At 41.9% G+C, this 18,539-nt stretch overlaps 1 protein-coding gene and 1 long non-coding RNA gene across 4 annotated transcripts in view; one reads left to right on the top strand and one right to left on the bottom strand.

The window, feature by feature from the left end:
• The window catches only part of ankrd6b (ankyrin repeat domain 6b), a 188,744-nt gene that overhangs the window by 38,324 nt on the left and 131,881 nt on the right, over positions 1-18,539 (bottom strand). For all 3 annotated transcript variants that reach the window (XM_030404994.1, XM_030404992.1, XM_030404995.1), the window contains 2 exons: positions 12,476-12,553; positions 11,927-12,031 (listed from right to left, as the gene is read on the bottom strand). In XM_030404994.1, the coding sequence (XP_030260854.1) occupies positions 11,927-12,031; positions 12,476-12,553 (183 nt within the window). The remainder of the gene's footprint in view (positions 1-11,926; positions 12,032-12,475; positions 12,554-18,539) is intronic.
• LOC115573913 (uncharacterized) lies at positions 4,593-8,277 on the top strand. The gene is made up of 2 exons (XR_003982378.1): positions 4,593-4,844; positions 7,563-8,277. It is a non-coding gene; the product is annotated as an uncharacterized LOC115573913 (long non-coding RNA).

The following is an 18,539-nucleotide window of genomic DNA, read 5'->3' as shown; positions in this document are numbered from 1 at the left end:
TTCAAGATTGCCTTGTCAGGATAAACTTGAAATTGTCCGGAAAGGTCGACCATCACCCACCTTGCCAGGATTGGTGCAATCTAGCAAGAGCTACCAGAGGCATTTTCAAGCTAGCAGCTAACGTTACAGCCGCTACCATGGCTAGCGGGCAGCCCGCGCACCAAGAAGCTGTACTGCTGGGACTGCCTGCTTTTCCATCCCGACAAGGGGCCCGGTGCAGCGCGGGATTCGATAATTTGAGTTGCTTGACCAAGGCAGCTCAAAAACATCCCAGCTGGGCTATGTGACCCAGCCATTGCACACTTTGTTAAAAAGGATCGCAGGATGGACTTCATTTTCAAGTGATCTTCATTTGGTGAGTAACGTTACCTTTTTCAATAACGTTAACCATAATAACAGACGATGACTGATATAAATGAGATTTAAGTGCCTAAAAGTGTTTTTTTTCTGTCTCACTCTCTCTCTCTCTGTCTCATCTCACCTCTACTCTCAGGTCAAAGCTCATGTGTCCAGATACTACCCTCTGCTGTGTGAGATCATGGAGTTCGACCTGATCCCTGAGCGCCGGGCTGTTCTAAGAAAGTTTGATCTGCACATCGGCCTCATGATTGACATCGCACAGCGACCTGAGCCCAAACCAGAACCTCAGCCGCCACATGTTGAGCAAGAGGCACAGGTGGGGTAGGAGGCTGGGGAGGAGGCCTAGTGATGCTGCACCACAAACAGCCTGAAACACAGAGCTCTACTGCTGCGACTCGGTGACACCTCAGGGCCCTCCATGTGGTTTATGACAGACACTTGACTGGTGTCAATCAGCTATCTGCTACCACCCATTTGCACCCTTAACCTCGTCACCACACACACAGTAGTACTTATTTTCAGAATAAAACAGTAATGTCTTGTACAAGCTGCAGCGATACCTCCACTGGATAAAACTACTGATAAACAACTGAGAGTTACCCTTATTGCTGATGTGTTCAGATGGAATAAATTTCAAGGGAATAGATGAATATTTTAGACATTTTACTTTCATTCCAGTTATAATCATACAGTACCAGTCAAAAGTTTGGAAACACCTTCTCATTCCATGGTTTTTCTTTATTTTTATTATGTTCAACATTGTAGATTAATATTGAAGACAAGTCAAAACTATGAAGGAACACATGGAATTATGTAGTAAACAAAAAAGTGTTGAACAGACCAGAATATGTTTTATATTTTAGATTCTTCAAAGTGGCCACCTTTTGCTTTGATGACAGCTTTGCACACTATTGGTATTCTCTCAATCAGCTTCATGAGGTAGTCACCTGGAATGGTTTTCAATTAACAGATGTGCCTTGTCAAGAGTAATTTGTGGAATTTCTTGCCTTCTTAATGTGTTTGAGACCATCAGTTGTCGTTTCTCTTTACTTAGTTGAGTGGTTCTTGCCATAATATTGACAGTGTTGGGAAGATTACTTTGGAAATGTAGTTGGTTACAATTACAAGTTACCCTGTTGAAAATGTAATAGTAGTGTAACTATTTCAATTACTTTCTCAAAGTAATATAACTAATTACATTTGATTACATTTTGATTACTTTTCTTAATTTTGAATGAAATCTCTCAACTGCTAACCATTTTCACATTTTAAGACCTATAGTGTGATAAGCCTTTCAGTTCAAAGGTTTAACCATATATTATGAGTCTGACCTTAGGCCTGTACTGCGAAGAGGCTCACTTCCTCACTAAGTTGAGCGACAACAGGCTGATTTCAGCCAAGAGGAGCAGGTTGTTTTAATGGAGAGAGTATGAGCGATACAAAAAAGCCTGATCACAGCCTGAAGCAACAGTGTTGCTCCAAATATGACAAGAGGAGGCTGATTTTAATTTCTGACAGCTCTACATTGAGCTGCTTTTAAATATGAAGCTTTAGAGCAACAACAACTGTTGTTTTGAACTGTGTTTTATATTGTTTTCATATATTTCACTGATCGCAATTATAAAATGCCAGTGTGTGTTTTATTGAAAGCGAGGCTGGGTGTGCGTATGAAAATAGGTTACAGTGGGTTTTTTAGGTGCTGTAGCTACAAGCAAATCTCATGTTGTCTCTGTACAAAGACCTTCTTAAATGTGAGAAAACAGAGTAGACCTACTCAAGATTTGCGTTTGGGCAACACATAACAGGCGAAACAATTAATTTATTCATCGCCACGACATTAAGTTAAAGTATCTGTCCCGCTGCGAGCGCACAACTTCTTTCAGTGGTGACTGACTGTATATAAAAGTAAATACATGACCTTCTGACGCGAGTCGGATCAACAGCTGAGCAGCGTATCCCCTCAGCTTAACATCTGTAGGCGGAGACGCTCAGAGAGAAAGTAAACAGCAGCGGATCAGCGCGATCTCTCCCTCCGCACAAATGCTCCGTTCTGATCCAGCTCGACTGGACTTTCAAAGTAAAGGTGACGTCAGCTGTAAATGAGTTGAATAGTGAAATAGCGGCGCTTTTATAACCGATTTTATGATTAAACTCTGAACAGAACCTGGTCGGGACCAGGTTATGAGCTAAGCATAAGTTACCATGGTGATCTAGCCGGGTAAAAAGAGAGCCACCTTTGTAATACGGGGAAGCCTGGCTTCTGTCTGTATTAAGTGTTTTTTGTATTTCCAGCCCAGGAACATCTTGTGCGCCGCCGACACTGTTGCTGCTGAGTCTGACTGCCGCCGTACGGTTTGTCGGTTGAGTCGAATGGCACATGACCAGAGAGAGCCAATCATAAGAGTCAGTTTTGGAAGGAGGATGTTGATATGAAAAAAACTAAAAACAAACATGAATCCAGGGGGGGCGAAAAAACTATTAAATAAATCCGAGCTTTGGCTGCGATTTTTCAAATGTAACTTAAGTCGTAATCATTGAAATTTCCAAAAGCAACTGTAATTTAATTACATATTTTCTCAGAGTAATGTAACGGATTACAATTACGTACATTTTGTAATTAAATTACGTAACGTCGTTACATGTAATTCGTTACTCCCCAACACTGAATATGGATTAGAATAGTAGTCAAATAGGGCTATTCACTGTATAGAACTGTATACCAACAGTACCTCTGCAAAACACAACTGATGGTCTCAAACACATTAAGAAGGCAAGAAATAACACAAATTAACTCTTGGCAAGACACACCTGTTAATTAAAAACCATTCCAGGTGACTACTAAAATATAAAACATATTCTGGTTTGTTTAACACTTTTTTGTTTACTACATAATTCCATAAGTGTTCCATCATAGTTTTGATGTCTTCAATATTAATCTACAATGTAGAAAATAATAAATTATGAAGAAAAAACATTGAATGAGAAGGTGTGTCCAAACTTTTGACTGGTACTGTATATGCAAAATAAGTCAATATGATTTGCTTGTATCATTTGTTTTCACAAAATAATCTAATTGTTTTACATGTCATAATTAGATGTAGTGATGTCATATAGCCAGCTTTGTGTGCCTTGTTTTACTGAATGGCCTTTGTGTGTTGTGAAGTCATTTAGGGCAAAGAAACCTTTAAGACCCGGCAATTATTTTTTGTCCACTGTGGTTAACATGACACTGGGGCCTTTATTTCAAAAACCATGCATGCAGTTTATTTTCCTACTGTCCTGTGTAAAGCACATCCTGTGCTTTCTAGTGATGTAACACACAAGGGGATGTGGTCAACAGAGCTCATCTTCTGTCTTTTCAAAATGGTGGGAATTGCAACCAACACATTTTATGCCAGTAAGAGAGTTAAGTGATCAAATGTATACAGAAATAATGTTTCTGTTTATCCTGAGGATGTTGTTCTTTATTTATGAGAGTCTGAACTATATTATAAAAAGACAGAAGATTAGAAGTGTATGTTGATGTTAAGCCTTTCAAAATACTTTTTGGGGGGGACAGTGGGACTTGCTTCTTCTCATTTCCAACCATTTTCCATACTTCAGGAAACAGAGGCAGGAAAGATTTTGTTTAAGATTATTTAGGGAGAGTAAGACATTGAGCTGTCAGTGGATGAGGAGGAAGAGAGCAAGGTAGTAGAGCAGATTTTAAAACGTGTTTTTTTATTTGTTTCCAATATTCATAAAATGAGAAAATTAAAAGGAAAATGCATTATTTTATCATTACCAAATCGTGCCTTGTAATGTTTGTTGGAAAAATTATGCTCATATCATCAGTTTCTTGCATTGCATTGATATAACCTGCTTGTCTTCCTTTATATGTTTGTGGAAGTGTACCGAGCTCCTGGAAAAGTACTGCGAAGAAACACACTCACCCTCAGGCGGGACCACAAGGCCTCGAATGGCATCTTGTGTGAATAACATTTGGTGGACATCATAAGAATGTTTGTGTGAAGGATAGATGCTGAAGGCTGTAGGTCCGAAAGTGTGTACGTGTACTTCTCCATCATGCATAACAACTGTATGACTCATATGTACTGTCAAAGAGCCAATCATATACGCTTACGCCCTATTGTAGGTGAATAAAAGATGCTTGGGGAGAGCAGCTCATTGGAACTCAGGAGCCCAGACTTTGTGTGCTGACTTCTGCTCTTCCCCTTTGCCTAGAAAGACAATCTCCGTGTCCTTGTCTCATTTCTTAACAGATTTAAACCCAACATTTCTTGGTGCCGTGACCCGGATCCCAACATACCCAGCTCTGCCAGAATGAGGATGACACACCGAAGCCCGTCGACGGGCAGGACCACAACAGGTGGCCTGAAGGAGACGTCCCCTCCAACTGAACAACGTTGGATTGACGGGATCCGGACTTTGAAACTAAGGAGACGGGACCGGAGAACTGAGGAAAAATCATATCACCTTCTCTTGTGAGTAAAAACACCCTACATTTAGAAACAGGATATTGCAAATTCCTAGGTAAAGTAAAATAGAAACAAAATTAAAATCAGTAGTATTTCTCTTTGAAGCAGCAGCATAGACTGAAACCTTATCGGTGTTAACGAACGTCTATGGCCTGTTGAAGTAGAAGAGAACGCATAAAAAACACAACGCAGACTAGGGAAAAGCATTAAAAATAACGATCACTGAAACGAAAATTTGCATACAATGGGTGGGAAGAATTCTCGTAAAACTGTAGATGAAGACAGTACAGGTGATAAAACGTATATGAAGCAATGGAATCCTCAAAGTGTCAAGTATCTAGATAAATGGAAAAAGAAGTATGGATTTACAGGCCGCCTAAAAGTAAGAGAAATAGAGGATTTAATATCCCGCTTGGAGACTAGTCTCATCACCAAGCAAGGGAAAAAGCATGAAAAAAGTGCTGACGAGCTCCGCATAGCGCATGGATGGTTAACACAGTCTAAAGCCAGACAGAATAACCTTAAGAAGCAAAAAGAAGTGAAAAAGGAAGCTGAGAAAAACCAAATTCTTTTTATGCGCAAAGAAGACAATGAGACAAACTGTAGGCAAGCGCCTGAACCTTCCCCTCCCCCATACGTGCCATTAGCTAATGCGCCTGTCGAACAAAACATTCCAGAGCCAGTTCCAGAGCCAGTTCCAGAGTCAGTTCCAGAGCCGCAACCGGCACCTGCAGCTAAGCCCTCCCATTTGTCCAACCGTCCGCCTCTGTACCCAAAGGTGCCATCTCCTAAAACTGTAAAAATTAGCGATAGGGGGGGGCCCTAGTCACACTTTGCGACCAACAGGCCTCCTCCACTCACCCAACAGATACACCCCCACGAACAGCCCGGCTGGAAGCCCCAGCCTGACTGTCAGAAATCAAAAAAGTAAACCACCAGAGAAAAAATCTTCAAATATGATAGCTGAAGAAGTGTTTCCCCAGATCCAAGTTGCCAATCCTCAGGCGGGGGGTGGGGATCAGCCTCCAATCCTGTACGTTTTTCGTCCTTGGACCCTCGCGGAGGCCGCGAATGCTGTAGCCGGCATTCCTCCACCGGAGGATGATCCAGAGGAATGGATAAAATGTATGAGAGAGCTGATAGACTCCTACCGCTTGAATGGACAGGAAGCAGGGGCTATGAAATCTTCATTGAAAATTAAATGGGGGAGGGTAAAGGGTAATTACACAAGGAGAAATGGTGCAGGGACAGTGTTTGCATATCCAGCCGATGGAGTGCTGACGGGAGACTATAAAGACGCTCTCGATGCAATAGCAGCTAGAGTGAAGGCCACTTTTGCGCGCGCCGTGAACTACTCTCGCATAGCTGCCATAAAACAGAAACCAGACGAGGATCCTGAGGATTTCAGGGCCCGACTAGAACCCGTGTTTCGTGCTAATAGTGGTATAGAATTGAGTGAAAATAAAACTGATGCATACCAACAACAATTCAAACACGCCATTATGCATGGTTTGCACCCAGATGTTGCAAGCTGGGTCCGCAAACATTTCATTGAATTTGACACCGCGGACATTCCTACCACTATGCAGTGGGTCTGCCATGCAACCAAACACTTAGACTCCAGGAATAAGAAAGGGAAAGGAGGAAAAGGAGCGAACACATTTTTCTATGATGACGAAGACTGTGATGCTTTCCTCAATGACAGCCCAGATTGTCACACAGTGGAAACGAAGGGGGATGATAACCTCAACAGGGAAGCCTGTCCTTGGGATGTTTTGGCAATTCTGACACATACTCATTAGAGGCAATACACCCTCTTATCACCCTCGATGTCCTCCGTGATATGCAGACCTCTGCTCCTGATAATGAAGAACAGTATTGGGTCAAACAAGGCGCTGAAACAGACAAAACAGGACTGTATACACAGGCTAACAAACCTATTCTCCCTAAAAACTTGTACAAAGCTGCCGCCATTTTGAGTCATGGGCCTTGCCATGTCTCAACAGGAGGGATGACAGAATTCCTACTCAAAAAACTTTTGCAGATCATGTGTAATTTGCATAAAACACAACCCACAGGGCAATGTAAGACCAAAACGAGGGAAATTCCCAGAACCAACTGAACCTTTTCCAGACTATGCACATGGATTTCATAGAACTAAACAGAAGCGGGCCATACAAATACTGTTTAGTACTAGTTGATGCATATTCAAAATGGGTTGAAATAATACCTTCAAAAGCTGCAGACTCACTGACAGTAGCAAAAGCATTGTGCAAAACAATTGTGCCACAGTATGGGATCCCCGAAGTATTGTACAGTGATAATGGTGCACATTTTGTAAACCAAGTTGTAAGTCAAGTTGCAAAACACTTACAAATAAATCTAAAAAATCATTGTGCCTACCACCCTCAAAGTGCAGGTCTGGTAGAAAGAACAAATGGGACTGTCAAATCTCGGTTAAAGAAATGCATGGAAGAAACAAAGAGACCATGGCCTGACTGTTTAGATCTAGTGAAATTATACATGAGAATCACTCCGACCGATAAAGGGTTAACCGCATTTGAGATAGTTCATGGTAGGGCATTTAGACTCCCTGCTTTCTCAAAAGACCTTGAGGTATCTGAAGAAGAGACAACATTGGCAGAGCACATGAGAAAACTGTTGGACCAAAAAGATGTTTCCAAAACAAATTTACTGCCCTCTGATTCTCTTCCCCCTCCACAGGACAGCCAGAAAGTGAGGCCAGGGAACTACATATTCGTCAAAATCATCAAAAGAAAATGTTGGTCCAGCCCACGGTGGGAGGGTCCGTACCAGGTCCTGCTAACAACACCAACAGCAGTAAAGATTGCAGAAAGGACAACTTGGATCCACCTCAGCCACTGCAAACTGCAGCCTACCTCTGTCTCAACTGGACAGTGGGGAAGTCTGGGCTACAAAGGGGGCTCTGCTATATAGCGGCAGGGCCGTCTCAAACCCCAGTGAAGAAAACAACTGATCCCTGTCCTATTAGGATGACAGAGCAAGGTGATACAGAATCGGATTGTTCTGGACTTGCTAACAGGATCACAAGGAGGAGTGTGTGCAGTTATTGGACAAACCTGCTGTACCTACATCCCTAATGGCATGACAAACGGAGGAGATATCTACCAAGCTCTGCAAAACCTGACCGATCTCCAAAGCTATGTGCTGGAGCAAACCCCCGGTGCTGATCCACTCCCGAACTGGATGACTGGATTCTTTAACGGCACCTGGTGGCAGGTTCACCTAAAGGCATTGGTACCCGTGTTCATAGTCATGCTGTTGTTCCTCTGTTTTATCTCTTGTGTGATACCCTGTACATGATCGATGTTTGAGAAAATGGTTCAACAAAGTTTTGTGCAAATGCAATTATTATCCCAAAGGTATGAGTTTGTTAATCCTCAACCTTATGCTGATTCCCGAGTGTAAAAATGTTTTACGCCTCGGCTTTTTCCAATGAAGGTATTATCGAAAATGGCGACAAGAGATAATAACCTGACGAATTAAAAGTACGAGCAATAAAACTGATAAACAGGAGGGAAATGTTGGAAAAATTATGCTTATATTATCAGTTTCTTGCATTGCATTGATATAACCTGCTTGTCTTCCTTTATATGTTTGTGGAAGTGTACCGAGCTCCTGGAAAAGTACTGCGAAGAAACACACTCACCCTCCGGAGGGACCACAAGGCCTCGAATGGCATCTTGTGTGAATAACATTTGGTGGACATCATAAGAATGTTTGTGTGAAGGATAGATGCTGAAGGCCGTAGGTCCGAAAGTGTGTACGTGTACTTCTCCATCATGCATAACAACTGTATGACTCATATGTACTTTCAAAGAGCCAATCATATACGCTTACGCCCTATTGTAGGTGAATAAAAGATGCAGCTCATTGGAACTCAGGAGCCCAGACTTTGTGTGCTGACTTCTGCTCTTCCCCTTTGCCTAGAAAGACAATCTCCGTGTCGGTGTCTCATTTCTTAACAGATTTAAACCCAACATGTTCTTTTTGTGGAAAATAATGACCCTGATGTCCACTACAAGGGACGGGTTATAAACAACAAATCAATATCATTTTTGAGAAAATCATCATTGGTGATATGTTTATTACAACAATTAATTAAATTATGTACAAAAAAATGCTTTTCTTCCCGGTCTTTGGAGGATATGCTGACCTTGCATGTCACATGTAGGGCTCTGGCTATTATTTTTATTGCTTTGTTTGATTGTTTATTGCCAAGTGTGGCCCGATGGTCCTAGTGAAGGCCCAGGGTCCAGGGCCACGGTTCGCCACTGCCTCGAAGTATTCCTTCCAACACCCGACGATGTCCCCAGTTGAGGTCAACAGCTCCCCACCTCCACTGTAAACAGTGTTGGTGGAGGTCTGCTCCCCCCTCCTGATGCGCCGGATGGTGTGCCAGAATTTCTTCGAGGCCGACCGGTAGTCCTCCTCCATGGCCTCCCCGAACTCTTCCCAGACCCGACTTTTTGCTTCCGCGACTGCCCGTGCTGCCGCACGCTTGGCCTGCCAGTACCCATCAGCTGCCTCAGGAGTCCCCCAGGCCAGCCAGGCTCGGTAGGACTCCTTCTTCAGCTTGACAGCAACCCTTACTTCCGGGGTCCACCATCGGGTTCAGGGATTGCCGCCGCGACCTTACGGCCACAGCTCCGGACAGCCGCGTCAACAATGGAAGTGGAGAACATGGTCCATTCGGACTCAATGTCCCCAGCCTCCCTCGGGATCTGGTCAAAGCTCTCCCGGAGGTGGGAGTTAAAGATCTCCCTGGCAGAGGGTTCCGCCAGACGTTCCCAGCAGACCCTCACAATACGTTTGGGTCTGCCAGGTCTGTCCAGCTTCCTCCCCCGCCGGCGGATCCAACTCACCACCAGGTGGTGATCAGTTGACAGCTCAGCCCCTCTCTTCACCCGAGTGTCCAAGACATACGGCCGGAGGTCAGATGACACGACCACTAAGTCGATCGTTGACCTCAACACAATATGCAGGAATTTGTCATTTTATATTTCGGGCATTTTATGGACTATCAAAATTCTTTTGATAACTTTTTGTCAGGAGGGTCTACAGATGCTACATGCAAAGTTTGGTGCAAATTGGTCAAATTGTCTAGGAGGAGTTCCAAAAAGTAGGTTTTTCATTGTTTGCAATTTTGCGAATGGAAAGTTACTGCAAAAGGTGGCGTGGCCTACACGAAGCAATTCAGCTGAATTTAGGGAACACATAGGTATGAGGATTAATAAGGCATTAAGTGGGAGTAATGAACGAAAAAGGCTTTTGCGTTGAAAATAGCGCCACCTGCTGGTCATTTTTGGTGTGTGAGTCACAGGAGCCATTCTATAGCACCTCTATGAATTTCATTTCCATAAGTGTTATGGTGTGGGCACAGGGCCAAATATAAAATTAAACTGGCACCAGAGCGCCCCCTAGTGGCGGATCGTTAAACCCTTTATCAGCTGTCCTCAGGACGGCACTGACAATAAATGTACAAAGTTTCGTCTTAATCTGATGAACAGTTGTGGAGATAAATAATACATCAATTTAAAGAGTGCCACCTTGTGGTCATCGCCTAAAATTTTGCACAGGGCCTCAGGAGCTCATGGGGAAGTAGTATCCTGAGTTTCATGTCATTAGACCTGACCACAGTGGAAATATCCAACACATCCTGTTTTGAACCAAATCTGCAGGAAGTTGTTATTTATTAACTTTAAAATTTTTTGTCCTAATCAACATCTTTTGAATGTTCAAAATTCTTTTGATAACCTTTAGTCAGGAGGGTCCACAGATGCTACATTCAAAGTTTGGTGTAAATTGGTCAAATCGTCTAGGAGGAGTTCGAAAAAGTAGGTTTTTCATTTGTCGTGATTTTGCGAATGGAAAGTTCTCGCAAAAGTGGGCGTGGCCTATACAACACAATCCAGCTGAATTGAGGGAACATGTAGATATGAGGTTTAACAATGTGTGACACATTATGTGGGAGTTATGGGCCAAAAACGCTTTCACGTGTAAAATAGTGTAAAAATAGCGCCACCTGCTGGTCATTTTTGGTGTGTGAGTTACAGGGGCCATTCTAGACCACCCCTATGAATTTCATTTACATAAGTATTATAGTGTGGGCACAGTGCCATCTAATGTCAAATCGGTAAACCCTTCATCAGCTCTCCTCAGGAAGGCACTGACAATAATTATACTAAGTTTCGTGTTAATCCGATGAACCAATGTGGAGATATAAAATACTTGAATTTAAAGAGTGCCACCTTGTGGTCATCGCATAAAATTTTGCACAGGGCCTCAGGGGCTCATGGGTAAGTAGTAACCTGAGTTTCATGTCATTAGACCACACCAATGTGGAGATATGCAACACTTCCTGTTCTGAACCAAATCTGCAGGAAGTTGTTATTTAATAACTTTAAAATTATTTGTCCTAATTAGAATCCTTTGATAACTTTTTGTCAGGAGGGTCCACAGATGCTTTGTGCCAAGTTTGGTGCAAATCGATGAAATCGCCTGGGAGGAGTTTGAAAAAGTAGGTTTTCGTCATTTTGCGACGTAGCGGAAAATAAAACGGAAGGCGGAAATAGGCGTGAGATTCAGCACAATTCACTGAACGCGTGGATATAAGGTTTTTGAATGAGCAACAAAGTATATGGGAGTTATTAGCCAAAACGCACTTTCCTTAATAACAGCGCCACCTAGTGGTGGAAATTCAGGACGATAATAGATTATACAATTTTTCGCAGGTTCCCTGCTCGGGCCCTAATAATGTGAAACAACAATAAAGCATATAAACATTTTCTAGTAGACACCCACAATAAAAGAATGAGCCTGAGCATAATACGGGACCTTTAAGCACTCTCTCCTCAACCCTCTCTGTTCTTCTTTCCTCCATACTACTTTTCTTTAGACTCACAGGCATCTCACATATGTCCTCACCTCATGCCAACGTTTAAAGTTTTTTTCCCCGCTCTTATATCTTTCTGTTTTCCCTGTCTTTCCCTGTGAACTGCCAACATAATAATAAAGTAGCTTTGACACAATTATCCAGTTTTTACCTTACAGGGTAGCATCTCATCTCTGGGCACTGACTGAGCTCTGCCCTCCGCCTTCAGCTTGTCTCTCCGCTTCCTCACACTCCTGCCACGCACAAAACTCTGAACCTGGACACACACAAGAGGAGACAAATGACTGTAATCACAAGTGAAATAATCATGTATACTCATTAAATAACAAACTTTATTTATTAAAAACAGCTACATATTTAAGGAAATACAATAAAGACTATTTAGTCATTTTCTACATTTCACCCCAAGGACCAAATATCAATCAAGAGAAACCTTATAACCTCTAATCAGTTTGCAAAAACAAGGAATTAAAATGCTAGTCAGTGAAAATATAAGATGTTCCTTTACATAATGAAAAAAAAAACAGTCAGAATGAAAGGAATACTATACATGCCAGAAATGTCTTATGTTATATAAAGCTGTCTTGCAAGAAGTAATAGCAATACGCTGCCATCTCACAGAGTATGAGCACAAAAAACATAACAAAAAACGTATTTCACAGCTGCCTGTACTAGTGAGACTGGTAGTTACTGGTTTTACCTGGGGAGCTTTGGTCAGTAGAAGAGCTACATCTGGGTTGTTGTGCTCTCTGGCCTGGTCCAGAGCCGTATGACCTGCCTGCAGAAACACAAACACATACAGACAGTTAGGACAGTGAAAACATGACTCAAACCAACAAAGGAATTACTGCAAAGTTTATAATGTTATAGCAAGCTAAACATTCCCTTCACATTAACCTCTTGTCTTAGTAAATACAGTTTTCAGTTTACATCCAAAGCAATAATTCCATCAACACAACACCACAGCCATGAAGCGTTACTCTTTCAAAACACTAATCATTTCAAGTTGCTTTCACTTTGCTGTCTTTTAAGCTGCTGTCAATTAACTTAAAACGTCCTGAAGAGGTGTTTCACATCAAACAACCCTGAGCAACTTACTGGACTTACTTCCTCTCTTTCTGAATAGTCTTCTAAAACTCTACAGGAAATACTGAGTTTCATTTACAGTAGCTTAATATTGAGTGCAAGAAAAAAAAACAACGAAGTGGAAGCCTGGACTCTATTGTTAAATTCATCAAATCTATTTAATCAGTGAATATATTGTTTGAGTCTGTTTTCCTTTTTGACAGAAAATAGTGACAAAAAAACACGAGTCTGCTGTTTGACTCATACGATTAATTATGTGGAAATACTCACTACATGAGTTGTGATAGTACATGTAATTCCATTACATTAGATCTACATTACATTTAAGGCCTTTAGCAGTTGCTTTTGTCCAAAGTGATTTACAATTAGTACATTTGTCACAAGAAAGAAACCACAACATATCACCGTCGATAAAGTAAAAAAGAAAAAATAGAAACAATTTTCAAGCCCTCATCCTTTATCAAGGATTCAAACCTCTCCTAAGGTTTTTTACACAGCCCTGACTAGCAACAGGCCTGTATTTATTTATTAGGGCCCAAGCTTTTTTGGCCCAAATGATCGCTTTTTTTCACTGCCTGAACATACCCCAAAACTCACCAAACTTGGAATATAGGTCACACCTGCCAAAAAATGTTATAATCTGTTGTCATTGTGAATTTCCACCACTAGGTGGTGCTATAATCGAGAAAATGCGTTTTGCCTTATAACTCCATTATACTTTATCGCACTGTAAAAACCTTATATCCACGCGTTCCCTGAATTGTGTTGAGTCTAGTGATATAGGCCACCCCCATTTCCACCCACCGTTTTTTTTCCCCGCAAATTTGTGAAATGTCGCAAACCTACTTTTCACACAGCATCTGTTAGTAGGGCTGTCAAACGATTAATTTTTTTAATCGCGATTAATCGCATTTTGTCCGTAGTTAACTGCTTGGCTCATTTCTTTCTGTTCTAATGTACCTTAATGTATTTTTTTCATGTTCTTTATACTTTTAACAACATAAGAAAGGGCAAATATGACTTCCGGCTTAGCGGAACATGGCGTAGGTTGCTCAACGTGGAGCTCCTGCAGAGTCTATTTTTGTATGCGTTTTTAGGCACTTTTCATTCTTTTCCTACGACCTACTAGTCTCTGAATAATTTCTATTTTATAGATTTTTCGGTTTTACATCATTACAATGCCGCCCAAAGTTAATAAGTGAGGAAACACCATACAGTCACACCCGCGGGCCTGTCACCCACGATGTGGTGAATCTACATTCACATTATTTACCCTAAATCCGGTTTTGGACGTGCCGGTGTGCCCGCTCCGTCAACTCGGTAGGTAACGTTAGGCCGTGTGGGTCGGCTAGCGGCTAGCAGCTAGCTACACACAAACATCCACAGATTCCGATCCCACTTTGTTGACCGCGTGTCTCCGGATCTCCTCAGACCCGAACAGACTCAGTCTGGACTTGTTTAATCTCATTATAATCCACAACAGTCAGTTTAGATGAACAGAACAGAACAGAATGGGACCGAACCGCCGGCAAAATCCCGGTCCAGCTCGCGCCGCTGCAGGTATAAATCCGCTTGTGACAAAAGCACATTTTTACTGTTTCTTCCTGCACCAGACACAAAGCAAACGTAACGGCAATGTTCGCGAAAAGGCGTGTTGGACATTATTTACCCTAAATCCGGTTTTGGACGTGCCAGTGCGTCCGCTCCGTCGACTCGGGCGGCGGGCCGTGTAGCTAGCGCTAGCTACACACAAACATCCACAGATTCCGATCCCACTTTGTTGTCCGCGCGTCTCCGGATCTCCTCAGACCCGAACAGACTTGGACTTGTTTAATCTCATTAATCCACAACAGTCAGTTTAGATGCACAGAACGGAACCGAACCGCCGGCAAAATCCCGGTCCAGCTCACGCCGCTGTAGGTATAAATCTGCTTGTTTTTTTAAGGTATGTCGTGGGCTTGAGCTCTGCAGTGATTGGCTCTGGTGCGCACGTGGCCACGGAGTGCAATGGTTGGCTCTGGTGCCCACGTGACTGTGGTGGCTCCGGTGGACAATGCTTGCAGAATTTATAAAGCATTTATGAAATAATTTATTCACGCTATCATTGCAGTCCAAGCAAATGCTTATTGCACACCACCGAACCACGCAGCAGCCATGTTGAAAGTCTCAGGTCAGTCTGATCCTGATCCGCAGAGATTTTTGAGGAACACACACACACACACACACACACACACACACACACACACACAGACAGACAGACAGAGATTTCTCGCTTTTATAGAGAGATGTGCTTTTCTTTTTTGCTTCTTATTTATTTATATATTTTTTTGTTCTCCCTCCCTCTTCCTTTTCTTGTTGGGGGGATTTTCTTTATCGTTTTTCTCATCCACCTCTCTCCATTCCTAAAAAAACAATCATGAGCCTAGATGACTGACACTGCACGCGCAACCCCAGCTACTGGACCTTCTATCAGATTTTTAAGTTGGAATGTCAAAGGCTTGAACAGTCCCATTAAACGGTCAAAAGTTCTCTCCCATTTGAAACGCTTAAATGCTGACGTAATATTCCTACAGGAGACACATTTGCGTGACAGAGATCAGGTTAGACTTAAAAGCCCATGGATCAATGATATTTTTCATTCAACTTTTGACTCCAAAGCTAGAGGGGTGAGTTAATTTTACCGCCACTAAAATTATAGCTGATAGAAACGGCAGATATTTGATTGTAGCAGGCCATTTATGTCATAATCCCGTTTTATTACTAAACATTTATGCTCCAAATTTTGACAACCCAGATTTTATAAATGGACTATTCGGCACTCTTCCTTTCTTGGACACCCATTTCCTGATTCTTGCTGGGGACTTGAACTTTGTAATGAACCCAACTTTGGACCGTTCTAATCCCCGCTCTCTCACCCAGTCTGCCATGTCTAAATCGATTTCAGATTTTATGTTTCAGAATGTATTTGTGTACCCTTGGAGATTTTATAATCCGCAAACTAGGGTATATTCTTTCTATTCTCATGTGCACCAATCTTATTCTCGCATTGATTATTTCTTTATCGATGGTTCCCTGGTCCCCAAAGTGACATCCTCCGAATATCATTCAATTAGTATCTCTGATCATGCTCCTCTTACCCTTAATATTAGACTCTCAAGTCAACCTTATTATTCCTCACCCTGGAGGTTCAATACTCTGTTACTGTCTGATGATGCATTCAATGTCTTTATTGAGTCCTCAATTGATGAGTTTATAACTATTAATAAAAACGAGTCTGTGTCTTACTCACTACTATGGGAATCGCTTAAAGCTTACCTGCGTGGTCAGATTATTTCTTATTCTGCTCATCACAACAAAACCCGTAAAGCCAGGGTAGATGAACTCCTCTCTAAAATTATGGATATTGACAGACAAAATGCTACTAATCCATCCCAGACTTTAGTGAAACAGCGTCATGACCTACAGGTTGAATTGGACCTCCTTACAACAGCTGACGCAGAGCGACTTCTAGTACGTTCTCGTGCTACTTGCTACGAGCATGGCGATAAACCGAGCAGGCTCCTAACTCATCAATTGAAACGTCAAACTACCTCTCAATTAATTACACAAATTAAAGATTCCTCTGACAACCTTGTCTCCGACCCCACATCTATCAATGATATTTTTAAAAATTTCTATTCCTCCCTTTATAATTCGGAATCATCATCAGACATGGCAGAAATGACTTCCTTTCTTCATAACCTTGGCATTCCCAAAGTTGATCCCCCTACTGCTGATGGGCTTGATGCACCTTTAACTCTGGAGGAAATTAAGTTTTCTATCAAAGCCATGCAAAACAACAAAGCACCCGGTCCAGACAGATTCACTGTCGAGTTTTTTAAGAAATGTATTAATAAATTTGCTCCTCTTCTCCGCTTTATTTACAATGAATCCCTAGAGCGTGGTTCATTACCCCCAACTTTAACCCAGGCCTCCATATCCCTTCTCTTAAAGAAGGGTAAAGATCCTACATCTTGTACCTCTTATAGGCCTCTGTCACTCCTTAATGTTGACGTTAAGATTTTGGCTAAGATATTAGCAACTCGTCTTGAAAAGGTTCTTCCTATAATTATATCAGAGGAACAGAACGGCTTCATTGGGGCCGTCAGTTGTTCTTTAATGTTAGAACCCTTTTGAATGTAATTTTCTCTGGACACTCTTCCTTAATCCCAGAAGTAGTTATTTCGATCGATGCAGAGAAAGCCTTCGATCGGGTAGAATGGCAATATCTTTTTGAGGTTCTACAACGGTTTGGTTTGGGATGCAAGTTTATTTCTTGGATTCGACTTTTATATACTTCCCCTCAGGCCAGCGTTCACACAAATAATTCTCGATTTGAGTATTTCACGCTGTCACGTGGCACCAGACAGGGCTGTCCCCTCTCTCCTCTACTTTTCGCCCTGGCCATAGAGCCCCTCTCAATTGCACTAAAATCTCTTCCTCTATTTCGCGGTATTTCTCACTCTGGCATGGAATTAAAATTGTCCCTGTATGCGGATGACCTTCTTTTATATATATCTGACCCACTGACTACTATTCCACCAATTTTATCTTTGTTAGAGAGATTTGGCTCTTTCTCTGGCTATAAAGTTAATCTCCTTAAAAGTGAATGCTTTACTATAAATTCCCTCGCTCTAACACTCAAACAGTCTGATATTCCTTTCAAGCTCAGCCGCTCAGGGTTTAAATATTTGGGGATCAATGTGACCCGCACCTTACCCTCTCTCTACTCTGCAAACTTTTCTCCACAGCTTGCCCAGGTTGGAGAAGATTTCAAGAGGTGGAACTCTCTCCCTTTGACGCTGATAGGTAGAATTAACGTGGTGAAAATGAATGTCTTGCCCAGATTCCTTTTTTTGTTTCAATGCATTCCTTTATTTTTGCCCGTAAATTTTTTTAAATCTTTAGATCAGACAATTACTTCCTTCTTGTGGGGCGGTAAAACCCCCAGAGTGAAGAAGTCCCTATTGCAAAAATGTACTTTTGAAGGTGGTCTTGCCTTACCAAACCTTCTTTTATATTATTGGTCAGCACACATACACAAATTGACTTATTGGCTTCAATCTCCACAGCTCTTATGGTGTAAGCTTGAGACTCAGTCCTGTGTATCCTCTTCACTTGCTGCCTTACTCACTTCTTCATTGCCTATCAGTCCTTCCAGTTTCACAAAGAATCCTTTGGTACTCTCTACCCTAAAGATTTGGATCCAATTCAGGCGCCATTTTAAGTTTTTGTCTGCATCCACTCTGATGCCTTTAATGGATAATCATCTATTCCCCCCATCTCTTATGAATACTTCCTACAAGTTATGGCAAAGTCGAGGCATTAAGGTTTTCAGAGACCTCTTTAAAGATGGCACTTTTGCTACTTTTTTACACCTTTCCTCAGATTTCAACTTACCTACATCACATTTGTTTCTCTATTTTCAGATTAGACATTGTGCTTCTTCTCTTTTTCCTTGTTACCCCTCCTTACCTGTTAATCAACCATGGGACGACCTCCTGACATTGAAACCCCTCCAGAAATCGCGAATATCCAAAATTTACAACATGCTCATGGCTCTTGACACTCATTCAGTTGTCAAAACCAAAAACGCTTGGGAGTGTGAGCTTAGTACACATCTGACAGATCAATTTTGG

Source organism: Sparus aurata, chromosome 22 (genome assembly GCF_900880675.1).
Source record: "Sparus aurata chromosome 22, fSpaAur1.1, whole genome shotgun sequence".
Lineage (NCBI taxonomy): Eukaryota > Metazoa > Chordata > Actinopteri > Spariformes > Sparidae > Sparus > Sparus aurata.
Note: the sequence above shows the minus strand (reverse complement) of the source record. Positions and strands in the feature narration are given on the sequence as shown.